Here is a 14,933-nt window from a genome sequence, read left to right as displayed (position 1 = left end):
CTGTGTAGTATCTTAACCAGTGGGACGTGAGCTGCTGGTCAGGCTCTAGGCTGGGCTGTAATTGGTGCCATCTGTTTAGTATCATACCTAGAGGGACATCAGCTGTTGGTCAGGTACCAGACAGCATTCTAATCAGTGCATTATATAGGGTCATACTCAGAGGGACATCAACTGCTGGTCAGGTACCAGGCTGGGTTACAATCAGTGTTATCTGTGGAGTATCATACCTAGAGGGACATCAACTGCTGGTTAGATACTAGGCTGGGTTGTAATCAGTGTTATCTATGTAGTATCATACCTAGAGGGACATCGGCTCTTGGTCAGGTACCAGGCTGGGTTGTAATCAGTGCTGTCTATGTAGTGTCATACCTAGAGGGACATCAGCTAATGGTCAGGCACCAGACTGGGTTGTAGTTATTACTATCTATAGAGTATCATACCTAGAGGGACATCAGCTCCTGGTCCAGTACTAGGCTGAGTTGTAATCAGTGCCATCTATAGAGTATCATACCTAGAGGGACATCAGCTGCTGGTCAGGTACCAGACTGGGTTGTAGTCAGTACTATCTGTAGAGTATCATACCTAGAGGGACATCAGCTCCTGGTCAGGTACTAAGCTGGGTTGTAATCAGTGCCATCTATAGAGTATCATACCTAGAGGGACATCAGCTGCTGGTCAGCTACCAGGCTGGGTTGTAATCAGTACCATCTATGTAGTATCATACCTAGAGGGACATCAGCTGCTGGTCAGGTACCATGCTGGGTTGTAGTCACTACGATTTGTAGAGTATCATACCTAGAGGGACATCAGCTACTGGTCATGTACCAGACTGGGTTGTAGTCACTACTATCTGTAGAGTATCATACCCAGAGGGACATCAGCTGCTGGTCATGTACTAGGCTGGGTTGCAATCAGTGTCATACCTAGAGGGACATCAACTGTCGGTCAGATACTAGGCTGGGTTGTAATCAGTGTTATCTATGTAGTATCATATCTCGAGGGACATCAGCTCCTGGTCAGGTACCAGGCTGGGTTGTAATCAGTACCATCTATAGAGTATCATACCTAGAGGAACATCAGCTGCTGGTCAGGTACCAGACTGGGTTGTAGTCACTACTATCTGTAGAGCATCATACCTAGAGGGACATCAGCTCCTGGTCAGCTACCAGGCTGGGTTGTAATCAGTACCATCTATGAAGTAACACACCTAGAGGGACATCAAATGCTGGTCAGGTACCATGCTGGATTATAATCAGTGCCAGCTGTTTAGTACACCACATCATTGCCAGGTACTAAGCCACCTGCCAAATGTACCCCTCAGCAAAACACACTTTCAGCAGATGTTTATCTTCAAATGTTGCTCTGAGCTGTTTTTTCTCCTAAACGGTCCAGATCATGCTGCCCCTTCCTTCTTCAAACATTTTGAAAGCAAACTTCTCAAAACCAATTAAGTCAATATATTACCTACAGCAAGGTGTCACAAAGACCTTTAACTAACTCAACATCTCTTTATCTGCTGTAATAAAAATAACCAAAAAAGTCAAAACAAAATGTATTATACCTAGCACTGGTTTTGAACCTCCTAAAAAATCTAATTATGTGAAACATCAAAGAGTACCTTATAGCAATAACCCACGCCTGGGTGTGGGTAAATCCAGCATTACCCACACCCAGAAGTGGGTTATTGCTGTTATACAATGACATCATTTAAGAAAAAAAATAATTACTTTTCACAAATAATGGCATTGTATAATGCCTCCTTGCTGCCCTTCCGCAGCTGTCTGGTATTCTGCGGCAGTTCTGATGTACTGCGCATGCGTATGCCTACGCAGTACATCAGAGCTGTGGGCAAAAGCAACGGAGAAAGCAAGAGAATCTCCTTTGCTTTTTTTAAAGCTGTCTCGTTATGTTAAACAAGTTTAACATAGCGAGACAGTGTGAAGCAACGGAGATCTTGCGTTCTCCGTTGCTGTAAAAAAAAGAGTTATAGTAATGGAAAAAGTCCGGGCGACCGGACCTTTTTCCATTACAATAACTCTGATTTACAACGTGCACATTGACCAATCAGCGTACACGTTTTTGAATATGAATTGGGGGGGGGTTGTTGTATAATAAGTGTTAATGTGCAGCTTGTACGGCCAAACACTACCCCCAGAGTTGTGTTATTAGCATTACATACTAAATGTGCCCCTCGTTAATGGCACAACTAGTCCAGATCCCATTATGTTGAATTATACCATGACTAATACTACCACATCTAATATAATTGCTTATATCTATGATAAGCACAGCAAGGACTTTTCTGGGTAACTAACTTCATTCATAACTCTTAAGAATGAGAAATATAACAGGTGTATATATATTGTATAGTACATCTACTGTTTAAAGGTAAGTAGGACTTGTTCAGCTGTACTTTCTGTTGTGTATTTCACAGTTTCTGTCTTTTAAAAATTAATCTACATATTTGTGTAACATAATGTTTCTATTGTGCATCATGCATTACTTGTTATATACTGTCCTCTGATATCCTTGGTAGCAACTATTATTAACTTCATTGACCTTCCTATTTTATAGTAAGCAGAATTTACTATTTAATATGCGAACAGCTCAGTTTCACAACATCAGTACAATTTTTTTCTAAATGTTTTTCACGTTATCACTTTTACAAACACATGGCATTATAATTTCCATTGAAAGCATATTTCAGAACTCGTAGAATAATTATTGTTCTTTGCTCTGAATGTTTGTTTAACTTTGATTTTGAAGAGGTTATTATATGTGGGAAAATATTAACCTCCAAACTTTGCTTTATTTTGTAGGATGACATCCACAATATTCCAACTGATGCAGAGGTAATATGTTCTTCTGTGTTGTGATAGCATTCATTTATAATAATCATAGCAGTTAAATCTGGAAATTTGGTTCTAAAGGAAGTAACTTGTGGATGCTTTTAATTTCAGCTTGAAGCGACTGACACTACATCAACAATTACAATCCCTCAGTGCAACAGAAGCCATTCTGGCCGATACAGTATTACAGCAAAGAACAAAGCAGGACAGAAGACAGTTCATGTCAGAGTCAATGTACTGGGTAAGTTGCATCTGCTTGCCTATCTGCATATTGACACTATAGCAGATTTCAGTGCATTAATTTTTGTTCTTGGGTAGCAAACAGGTGCATTTTCAAGCTAAACCAAAACAGCCTAACACAATGGCAGGAATTAACTGACTGAAATCAAGAAAAGGATGGATGTAATATTGATTTTCACTAATGTAATTGCTGACTAATTTTGAAATGATTAACACATGGATATTAATTCTATCATTTAATGGTAACATAGCATCTTAACATAGATTTTATATCCTCCACTAAAATGAAGAATCATTCCAGGGAGTCCACATTTTCTTGTGACCTCATATGTCTGAATATGTGTCAGAACTTGCTGCATTCATCAGAGCACTAATTGTTGAGGCTTACTTTCACTGCACTTCTATTCAGCCTGTACCCTCCAAGACAGTCAGTCTATGGTCTGTTAAAAATATTAGATCCTGTTGATGGTGATAGGTTTGTCTTTTTCCCCAGCTGATGGCATATAATCCAAAAGCCTTAGCTGCTTCTGACAGTCAAGCATTATTTGAGTTACTGTCTGGGTCACCCCTGGCTTAATAGATTAATGGAGCAATTTCATAAAGTATATTGCAGGGATTAGATAAGATAGAACACAGATCACATGTGGGTAACTTAACATGTAATCATTGCCATGTGTACCAGTCAGTGACTGATAAGTCAAAAAAAAAAAAAAAAACTTTTTTTAGCAAATAAAAATGCAGATTCAAAAAATAACTGACAGCTAATTAGAGTGGCAGACTGCAGAGAATAGCCTGTCCACAAAGATATACTCTTAAGAATTTACTTAACAGCATTAAGGATTAATTGTATCCAGTCTGGTGTCCATCTCAAGTAAGGTAAATACCTGGAGCAGAAGTGTAGCTAGGGTAGAGTGAAGGGAGTAGCCGCCTTGGGCACAAGGAGTTCGGGGGCAAATTTTAAGATGCTGATCGATTGGTACTGTGCATTACTGGCTTTCATTTCTGTACTGGGATGTCTGAAGAAATGAATTTCTGTATTGTTTTTGCAGTCAGCACTGTAGTATGCATGCTATATGTTGTAGCAAGCAATTTGCTACAGTGTTTAAAGGCAGAAAGAGTTTTCTTTTTTTTTTTCTTTTTTTGTTTGTTTCTCAACTTAGAGTTGAGGGATGCACAGCACAGGAAGAACTGACCTGCTTCTTAGACAACTAGATTGGAAAGGACACTTTTTTTGGCTTCTCAACTTAGATTTGATGGGTGGCAGATCAGGGACCATAACAAGAACAGACTGCGTGAGGTCAGGATGATAATATCTAAAACAAAAGTGAATAGTCAGATTAATAACTGGGCCATCTACAATTGTAAGATGAGCATCTCAGGTTCTCTGATTGATAAATAATAAGCAATGAGAATCAATGTGTGCTGTAGCTGTCAAAGTGACCAAATGAAAAAATGTTTATGAACTCATACTCTTAATGGTATTTTGTATATTACAGATGCCCCAGGCCCACCAAAAGACCTTAAAGTAAGTGATATTACCAGAAGCACCTGCAGGCTGTCCTGGAAACCACCTGACAACGATGGTGGAGACAGAATTAAGGGCTACGTAATTGAAAAGAGGACTGTTGAGGGGAAAGCTTGGACAAAAGCTAATCCTTGTTGTGCTGGTACCTCTTTTGTTGTACCCGATCTTATTGAAGGTCAAGAATATTTCTTCCGTGTGCGAGCAGAAAATCGATTTGGTACTGGAGCACCTGTGACAACTATACAGAGGACAAGAGCAAGAGATCCAATCTGTATGTAATAGTTTCAACTATCTATGACTGAATTGCTAAACGTGTCTTTAAAAATCTGCAAATTTGCTTTGCAATAACATTTTTTTATTTTTATTACAGATCCTCCAGAACCACCTACAAGACTGAAATTTGGAATTGTGACTAAGAATTCAGTTACCTTGAGTTGGAGACCACCAAAGAATGATGGTGGTGCTCCTGTAACACACTACATTATTGAAAAGCTTACCTGGGACACTGCTGGTGAAGAAAAACAAGCCTGGAAGCAGTGCAACAAACGTGATGTAGAGGAAACGACATTTAAAGTAGAAGATCTTAAGGAAGGTGGCGAATATGAATTCCGTGTTAAAGCTGTAAATGAAGCAGGTCCAAGCAGACCATCCGCTACTGTTGGTCCCCTTGTTGTGAAAGACCAAACATGTTAGTATTTATCTGCAGTTCAGTGCTACATATTTAACTGTCATAGTTTTAGTCACATTGGGATATAAAGTAAATTCAACCTTGTCTGTTATTGTTCATGAAAATACAAAAAAACTGTGCTGTATAGCCAAACATTCAGGAGTTTATAACAATTTCTTGTCTGCTGCCAACAGCCCTCATTAATTGTTATATTAATGAGGATTTTTAGCTTAAGACCTTCACTGCTTTCCTTCTCACTGTCTTCCATAATAATATATTTCTTTCACAATTTCTTCTGGAAGCTTTCAGCATAACAATTTGATTTGTATCCATCCTGATTTCATATACGTGAAAGGTTATAGTGTTAAAAGAAGTAAAACCTGATATGTTGACTGTCAGTTCAGTTAAATATTTTCTTTTGGTTGCCTCAAAGTGATATGCCAGTGGAACACTTGGCTAAAATTCACATGGCAGTAGCAGACACAGTGATTTAACAACAAACCTGCTAAAATATGTCATTATGAATAACAGAATGTACTGTTATCTTTTACTGTTAACTGCACTACATTTTGAGAGTCCCATGCCTGTGAATCAGGAAATGTTTTCTGATTGTGTCTTTTTTTTATTTTCCTAGCTTATATGGATTTAATTTTAATGATACAAATATATCTGAGCTATAAAGCTACTTTAGAAGAATCCTGTTTCAAATGAAAACTATAATTATACTTACAACAGCTGGAATATACATGCACAGGTACACCAAGAAAATTGTAAAATGAATGGCGTCCTTAGCTACATATATGTACGTGTAGTCAGTAACTTGTTTCTTTAAGTTATTGTGAGCTGATGTCTACCTGGGTAGTCCTCAGAAGTATAAGTATCCACAGGAGAAGATGAAGACAAAATGATGAGATTTAGGGATAATCCCAGAGAAGGTTAAATATGGTGCTGGAATTTGCTATCAGAGACTGATTCTAAATGAGAATGAGGATGTGAGAATTCAGTGATGGAGTCTGGGAGGTATACAGGAATAATATGTACAAATATGTTATCATGTGCTGTCAAGTCTTAACAAGTTGTGAGTGCACTTGAAACAAGCATAGTCTGAAAAATCAGCGGTCCATGAATAAGGCAGGTGCTTAAGGCCCTATGGAGCCAAGCAAAGTTAAAGATGTAGGGGACTCTACAGGAAGATGATGGACTGAGAAGTACTGGGTATGCAGATTTAGTTTAAATGGTATCTTCGTTGTCAAGAGACACATATGAAACCTTTCCGGACTTATACTATAAGAAAACCTAAAGTTGTTTGATATGTGGTAGCATCATCAGTTTAGAGCTGCATTTCCATGTCAACATACAAGAGAGAGCTAATATAAAAGCCTAAAGGAATGAATAGCTCAGCGTGAAGGATTGCTATAGAAGTATGGCAAGCTTGTAGAATGATGTTCTGTCTCAGTCTGCTTTGGTCTAAGGCCTCTTGTATATTTATGTGTCTTTTATTCCCATTCTACTGATTTTTCTTTTCCATTGCATTCTTAAAAAATGAACGAACAATCTAATCTGTGTGTGTGCGTGCGTGTGTGTGTGTGTGCGTGTGTGTGTGTGTGTGTGTGTGTGTGTGTGTGTGTGTGTGTGTTTGTTTGTATATATATATATATATATATATATATATATATATATATATATATATATATATATATATATAAAGATAGATATATATAGGTAGATATAGATATATATTGATATATATTTTTTTTTCATTTAATTAGGTGCACCATCTATTGAACTCAAAGAATTCCTAGAGGCTGAAGAGCGTACAGATATCAACATTGTAGCAAAAGTCAAGGGTGTGCCAGCTCCTACACTGACATGGTTTAAGGCCCCACCACATAAGCCTGATGACAAAAAAGAAGTGCAATATGATGCACATGTCAATAAGATAGTTGCAGAAGAAACATGTACATTGTTAATCCAACAATCTCGTAGAAATGATACTGGATTGTACACTTTGACAGCAACTAACAGTCTTGGAACTGCTTCTAAAGAAATGAGGCTGAATGTCTTAGGTATTTAGTTTTACTTCATGTAATATATCCTTTTGATGTTTGTTGTGAAATTTTATTTTCTAAAGAGACGCTTTGACTTAATTAGTAAACTCTATTTTTTTTTTCAGGACCACCTGGACCACCAGTTGGGCCAATTAAGTTTGAGAATATTACTGCTGAAACTATGACAATATCATGGCTTCCTCCAAAAGATGATGGTGGATCTAAGATCACAAATTATGTGATAGAAAAACGTGAAGCCAATAGAAAAACTTGGGTACATGTCACCAGTGAAGCTACCGAATGCATCTATTCAGTACCTAAGCTATTGGAGGGTCACGAATATATATTCAGAATAATGGCTCAGAATCAGTATGGCATTGGACAGCCACTTGACAGTGAACCAGAAACAGCAAGAAATCTGTACAGTATGTTCAATTTTATTGCAGATACCAGTTTCTGAATTCATGTTGCATATAATCATCTTTCTAAGCTCAGTCTTTATGTAGCAATCTCCAGTCACCTCTTCCCTATATACTTTTAATCACCTGCCCAGCAGCTGATTCAGTGTGTTGATATTATTTTATTATTATTATTATTATTATTATTATTATGAGATATTTTCTAGCCAAAAAGTGTCTCAAATATAATTAATTAACATCAAAAAGTGTCACATGATTGTCTTCTTCTAATCATCATTTTAATGTTAGTAATGTATCATCCTCTGGATCACAACAAGCCCCTCATAAGTCAGACATCCACTTGGAAAACAGTTTGTGCCAATCGCTACAAATATGGAATATGTACAGAAATTAATGCTGCCTACTTAGTATTGCACATTCAGTTGTATTGTTTTGTTACTGCACTTTATCATGCTTATATAATGCTAGTTTAATTTTGCTTTATTTAAAATGGCATTATCCTTTTCAGTATTAGTTCTTCTTTTCAAAGAGGGGGAGACATAATGAATAAAATGTATTCACCCCATTCAAGGCTTTTCGGCGTATAACAAATTGGCCCAGGAGCTAAGCTTTACAACATTGCTAATTGAACTATGTTTAGTTTTAGATGAAAATAATGTATGTTTGTATTTTATAGCTGTTCCTGGACAGTGTGAGAAGCCAGTAATCAGCAGCGTAACACGTGATTCCATGACAGTTAACTGGGAAGAACCAGAGTACGATGGAGGATCTCCAGTGACTGGATATTGGCTGGAACGCAAAGAAACCACAGGAAAGAGGTGGAACAGAGTAAATCGTGACCCAATTAGAGTTATGCCTCTTGGTGTTTCACACAATGTAACTGGTCTAATTGAGGGATCAGAATATCAGTTCCGTGTAATAGCCATCAATGCAGCAGGAGATGGCCCTCCTAGTATGCCTTCTGATCCAGCATTTGCTAGAGATCCTATTGGTAGGTTTAACAATATCATGTGAATGCTTGTTATGCACATTGATGGATGTATTATCAGATATGTCAAATTAAAAATATTACTGTCTTGTAGCACCACCTGGTCCACCATTTCCCAAAGTTACTGACTGGACTAAGTCAACTGTTGATGTTGAATGGACACCTCCTTCAAAAGATGGCGGGTCAAAGATCACTGGCTATTTTATTGAATATAAAGAAGAAGGAAAAGAAGAATGGGAAAAAGTAAGTTGTGCATGAGCATGTAGCAGCTAAAACTCTGATGCAGATTTTTCCATAACCTTACATTGTTACTTGTTTTTGTAGGCCAAAGATAAAGAGGTCAGAGGTAAAAAGTTTGTAGTGCCTGGATTAAAAGAAGGTGGTCTGTACAGATTTAGAGTAAGAGCAGTCAATGCTGCTGGTGTTGGAGAACCTGGCGAAGTTTCAGAAGTAATTGAAGTAAAAGACAGAATCAGTACGTAAAAAAGTCTTTATTTGAGTATCTTTATTAGTTTAAGTGGCTATGCACACAGTTTGAATAATGTTTGATGTGTTTTCAGTTCTTCCAGATATTGAGTTAGATGCAGCTGTCAAGGAGAGAATAGTTGTTCATGCAGGTGGAACCATCCGCATTTTGGCATATGTCTCAGGAAAACCTCCTCCCCAGATTTCCTGGGGAAGAGATGAGAGGTCCTTACCAGAAGAAGCTAAGATTGAAACAACAGCAATTAGCTCTGCAGTGGTTATTCCAAAATGCCAGAGAAAACATCAGGGCATTTATACTCTTCTGGCTAAGAATGAAGGTGGAGAAAGGAAGAGGACTATAATTGTTGATGTATTAGGTAAGAACTCAACTTTTCATATTCCATATCTTAAATGCAATTCTTCTTTTATACCAAGGAAGTTTCAGTTGTCAACTTACATATTATTTTAAAATTACAGATGTTCCTGGTCCAGTTGGAACACCATTCCGAACAGAAAACCTAACCTCTGATTCATGCAAATTGACATGGTTTTCTCCAGAGGATGATGGTGGGTCCACAATAACTAATTATATAATTGAAAAACGTGAAGCTGACCGCAGAGCATGGACACCAGTAACATGTACAGTTACAAGACAAAATGCTATTGTTCAAAATCTTATTCAAGGCAAAGCTTACTTTTTCCGCATTGCACCTGAAAATATAATTGGCATGGGTCCATTTGTTGAGACTGACAAAGAGATTGTTATAAAGGAACCAGTCTGTAAGTTCTAAGTTTATTTTTTATTAGATCTTAGGGTGATTTATGTAGTGTGGGTGTCATTTATTGCCATTTTATTTTCTCTCTGTCTAGCTGTACCTGAGCGTCCTGAGGACCTTGAAGTAACAGAAGTCACCAAGGATTCCGTTAGCTTGTCCTGGAGGCCACCTAAGTATGATGGTGGTTCAGACATTACCATGTATATTTTGGAATGCCGCCTGATTGGTAAGGATAAGTTCACTAGAGTTACAAAAGAAAAGCTTCTTAATAGGAAGTATAAACATGATGGACTTAAAGAAGGTGATACATATGAATATCGTGTTAGTGCTGTTAATGCTATTGGACAAGGAAAACCTTCATTCTGCACAAAGCCAATCACCTGCAAAGATGAGCTAGGTAAGTACACTTTTTGGGGCCCTTAATATAATATTATGGTTTAACGGTAACATATTTTGAGTGAGAAGGTCTGATAAGGATATATCTGATTATTTTGCTTATTTAGCTCCACCAAGCATTGAGCTGGATTTCCGAGACAAGCTTGTTGTACGAGTTGGTGAGGCATTTAGCTTGGATGGTCGTTATGGTGGAAAACCAGCACCAAAAGTTACATGGTTTAAAGATGATATTGGAGTAAAGGAAAGTGAAAGAGTCAAGATCAAGACCACTCCTAGCACGCTCTGCCTGGGAATCTTTAAAAGTGTTCGTGAAGATTCAGGAAGATACTGTGTCGTGGTGGAAAATAGCACAGGGGCAAGAAAAGGCTTTTGCAATGTTATTGTTGCTGGTATGTCATACTTCAAGTTTCTCTCTCTCTCTGATGTGTCTCTTCTCACAGTCTTATTTCTGACTTATAATACAATTATATTCCAGCATTTTTAGAACCTGTTTTATCTTATTTAGACCTGTTATATTTTAATCACAACTTTTTCAAAGTTAATAATGCTGTTTTTAATTCATCTTAATAATCCAGCATTAGAATGTAAACATTAACTCATGGCCTAAATATGCTGAACATGTATGTGTCATTGAGTATTAAAGTAGAGTTACTCTGGTGAAGAAATGCTAAAATTTAGCAAAGTGAAAATTCTGATTTTACTCTTAATGAGACTATTTTACATTTATGTTTTTATAGTTTTACTGAATATGAAAACTGCTATAACTGACAAATTGTTGACATCTGTTTTTTTACCCCCCTCCCCAACATAATAATTTCAAACAATATCATTGACTTCTGTGTCAGTATTATTCTACCAGCAAAGAAAAGATTAAAACTACTCTTAAGAACAACATAGCCCAATCCGCTGGGTATTTCAAGTCTGCATTCAAGCATAAGTAGATAAATATAAGTAAAATATAAAATAGACCAACTGACTGAGTTAACTTGTAAGTGCAAAACTGAAGACAGATTACCAAATGAAAATATGAAACATCTTTATAAGGAATCAATAAATAATAAAATACTAAGGTAGCTCCATGTGACATTTTAGAATTTCTGAAATTAATGACTCAGACTTCAACCACAGTATGTTCCGTTTTTGGAAGATGAATTTTGATACCATATTAATGTTTTTGATAATGTTTTATAACATATTAAATGCACAGACTGATACAGGAAAATCCACATTCATGCAGGCAATAAAGTATATCGAATGAGAATATTTTTACAGAAATAATAAAAGTATCTTGTTTAAGATATTTAAAATAATGTGACATTCTACAGCTAAATCATATTTATTTTAAATAAGTGCAGTTTGAAAATGCAAAACCTTTGTAGCCACCTTTGACAATTAAGGCTAGATACCTAATTTTAAATACTGTACTAATTGACATATTAAAGTGGTATACAAGAAAAAATAAACTATATCGTTATATGTTTATTATAGTTTTAATAATACAAGTGAAACAGTTGTACTTAGTGGAATAAATCTGTAGACTAATAATTAAATTGAAAACTTACTGTATTTTTTGTTTGTTATGTGTATTACAGATCGTCCTCAGCCACCAGTGGGACCAGTTATATTTGATGAGGTTCACAGAGATCATATGGTTATTTCTTGGAAGCCGCCAGTTGATGATGGTGGAAGTGCAATTACAAATTACATTGTTGAGAAGAGAGACACAAACAGAGAACTCTGGATGCCAGTTACTTCTACAACTACCAAAACCACATGTAATATACTGAAACTTATTGAAGGAAGAGAGTATATCATTCGCATTGCTGCTGAAAATGTGTATGGCATAAGTGATCCTCTATTCTCTGATGAAATGAAGGCTAAAGATCGCTTCAGTATGCTACCTATTTAATTGATACTGTTTATGTGTTTTTATTAGACATAATCATTGGTTAATTTAAAGTATGATTATCATTGCTTACTGTCTTATTTTGCTATTCTAGGAGTTCCTGAAGCTCCTGAGCAACCAGTTGTTAAAGATGTTAAAAAGGACTCTGCTGTAGTCACTTGGAACAGACCACGAGATGGTGGCAAACCAATATTTGCTTATATTCTTGAGAGGAAGGAAACTATGTCTAAGCGCTGGGCCAAAGTAACCCAAGAACCAATATTTCCAGATACTCAGTTCAAAGTACTTGACCTTCTTGAGGGCTGTGAATATGAATTCCGAGTTTCTGCAGAAAATGAAATTGGTGTTGGTGATCCCAGCCCACCGTCTTTACCATTCTTTGCTAAGGATCCAATTGGTATGCAAGAATTGTATATCAATTTTCTTAAAGCAGTGCTCCTGTGCATGATATTTTAAGAGGAATGCTTATCAGAAAGACATGAAAAGCTAGCATTGTATGACTGGACATCTAAGACATAGACATTAATATTCTGAATAATTAATAATTTGACTACTACAGTGCTTGTATGAATATTGAAAATCAAAGTATTCTGCTTATCCCATAAAATTTCCTATCAGGCATGTTGTCCGCTGTAGTATGTAATTGTTCTTGCCCCTCATTTCTTACTTAAGTTAGAATTAGTCTGCATCTAGAAATGCCTGATAAAATATTATTCCTGGCCATAAATTAGTCTCAGTTTTACACAGTTTTACATTTAATTGTTGCTGCTCTTTAATGGGCAGTCTGCTATGCAAACATTTCTTCGGTGTGTTATAGTCTTTAAAACTTGTATAATTTTATTTGAAATTTACATGAATCAGAGCAGAATATTTATTGGACAATGTGCGAACATTGCTTTGATTTGTATTTGACTGCTGTTCTTAATTATGTTAGAATCTTCTATTTTTAAAAGTAAAATAATTTTTGCTTATATAAAAGTCATAAGATCTGTTTAAGTTAAATTTCAGTGCAGGGTGAACTATTTCATCTCTGTTCAAGATAACACCATTAAAGTTTGAGATTTCCCCTTTAATTGGGTTGTGCATGTAGATTAATAGTTTTTTTACTTCTTTTATTTGTTATATAGTGAAACCAAGCCCACCTGTTAATCCAGAAGCTGTAGACAAAACTAAAAATTCAGTTGATTTGTCTTGGCAACCTCCACGCCATGATGGAAAAGGCAAGATTATTGGTTATATTGTTGAGTATCTGAAACCTGGAGCTGAGGAGTGGACAAGATCAAATCAAACACCAGACTCATGTCCTGATACACATTTCAAGGTGATGGGCCTTACAGAAGGAGAAACATACAAATTTAGGGTTCTGGCAGTGAATGCAGCTGGGGAATCAGATCCAGCCTATGTTCGTGATCCAGTACAGGCAGTTGATAGACTTGGTATGTAAAATGTTACATATTCTGTAATTCCATATATATAAAATATCAAATATATATATATATATATTCTAAATAAGCTGTATTTCTTTTCTTTGAAGAACCACCAGAGCTAATGGTTGATGCAAACATGGCACGAGAACTCCATGTAAAAGCTGGAAATACTATGACTCTAAGTGCTTTAATCAAAGGTGTGCCGTACCCTAAGGTGTCTTGGAAAAAGAATGACCTAGAAGTACCAACTAAGGCAGATATTATTGTCACAAATGTAGGCAGCAAACTTGAAATTCGGCACTGTGTTCATAGTGATGGAGGGCAATATTCATTGACAGCAGAAAATGCTGCTGGCTCGAAGACTGCTTCTGTTAATGTAATTGTATTAGGTAAGCCTAAAAATTATAAATCCCAGTTAATGTGCCCTACAGACTGATTTAGACATATTATAGCCTTGATTATCATGCATGCTGTTTTCTTTTCTATTTTTAACTTCTAGATAAACCTGGCCCACCTAGGAACCTACAGATCTCTGAAGTTAGGAGGGACTCTTGCTATCTTACATGGAAAGAGCCAGAAGACAATGGTGGCTCTGTCATTACAAATTATGTTGTAGAAAAACGTGATGTGGCATCTGCCAAGTGGGTGCCTATTTCCACTTCTACAAAGAAGCACAGCATTATGGCAAAACATCTTATGGAAGGAAATCAGTATCTTTTCCGTGTAGCTGCTGAAAATCACTACGGCAGAAGTGACTTCATAGAAAGCACTAAGCCTATTAAAGCAACAGATCCAATATGTAAGTTTTTTTTTTTTTTTTACGATTTTGAATTCATACTGGACAGCACATTCATGTACTGATTTTATGTCTTTTTTTCATAGATCCTCCTGGGCCTCCCAAGAACGTGCATCATGTAGATGTTGACAAAACAGAAGTTTCTCTTGCCTGGAACTGGCCTGATCGGGATGGTGGCTCTGAAATCACAGGATTTTTGGTAGAGTACCAAGAAGAAGGAGCAGAAGACTGGCTTAAGTTTAAGACTGTCAGAATACCAGAGTGTGTTGTTACTGGACTAGAACAAGGAAAAACATATAAATTCAGAGTAAAAGCAGAGAATGCTGTGGGTCTGAGTCGTCCAGATTCAACTATACCTGTATTATGCCAGGAGAAACTAGGTAAAATTATTTAAGATTATTTTTTAAGTGTTTTATTTCTCTATTTTTTCT

The 14,933-nt window shown here is 36.7% G+C and overlaps 1 protein-coding gene across 26 annotated transcripts in view; it reads left to right on the top strand.

Annotated features, from left to right (window-relative positions):
• Positions 1–14,933, top strand: part of LOC122805019 (titin-like) — a 759,244-nt gene that overhangs the window by 623,732 nt on the left and 120,579 nt on the right. For all 26 annotated transcript variants that reach the window (XM_044075290.1, XM_044075281.1, XM_044075295.1 and 23 more), the window contains 19 exons: positions 2,820–2,852; positions 2,961–3,090; positions 4,586–4,885; positions 4,985–5,302; positions 7,051–7,347; positions 7,455–7,754; positions 8,425–8,739; positions 8,831–8,979; positions 9,061–9,211; positions 9,297–9,578; positions 9,679–9,981; positions 10,072–10,374; positions 10,481–10,762; positions 11,966–12,265; positions 12,374–12,676; positions 13,407–13,715; positions 13,814–14,095; positions 14,206–14,505; positions 14,589–14,882. In XM_044075290.1, the coding sequence (XP_043931225.1) occupies positions 2,820–2,852; positions 2,961–3,090; positions 4,586–4,885; positions 4,985–5,302; positions 7,051–7,347; positions 7,455–7,754; positions 8,425–8,739; positions 8,831–8,979; positions 9,061–9,211; positions 9,297–9,578; positions 9,679–9,981; positions 10,072–10,374; positions 10,481–10,762; positions 11,966–12,265; positions 12,374–12,676; positions 13,407–13,715; positions 13,814–14,095; positions 14,206–14,505; positions 14,589–14,882 (4,951 nt within the window). The remainder of the gene's footprint in view (positions 1–2,819; positions 2,853–2,960; positions 3,091–4,585; positions 4,886–4,984; positions 5,303–7,050; positions 7,348–7,454; positions 7,755–8,424; positions 8,740–8,830; positions 8,980–9,060; positions 9,212–9,296; positions 9,579–9,678; positions 9,982–10,071; positions 10,375–10,480; positions 10,763–11,965; positions 12,266–12,373; positions 12,677–13,406; positions 13,716–13,813; positions 14,096–14,205; positions 14,506–14,588; positions 14,883–14,933) is intronic.

The sequence above is a fragment of the Protopterus annectens genome, chromosome 6.part0 (genome assembly GCF_019279795.1).
Source record: "Protopterus annectens isolate FY-2018-M chromosome 6.part0, PAN1.0, whole genome shotgun sequence".
NCBI classification, from domain to species: Eukaryota; Metazoa; Chordata; order Ceratodontiformes; family Protopteridae; genus Protopterus; species Protopterus annectens.
The sequence above is the reverse complement of the archived record's forward strand: the minus strand, read 5'-3'. Positions and strand labels throughout refer to the sequence as shown.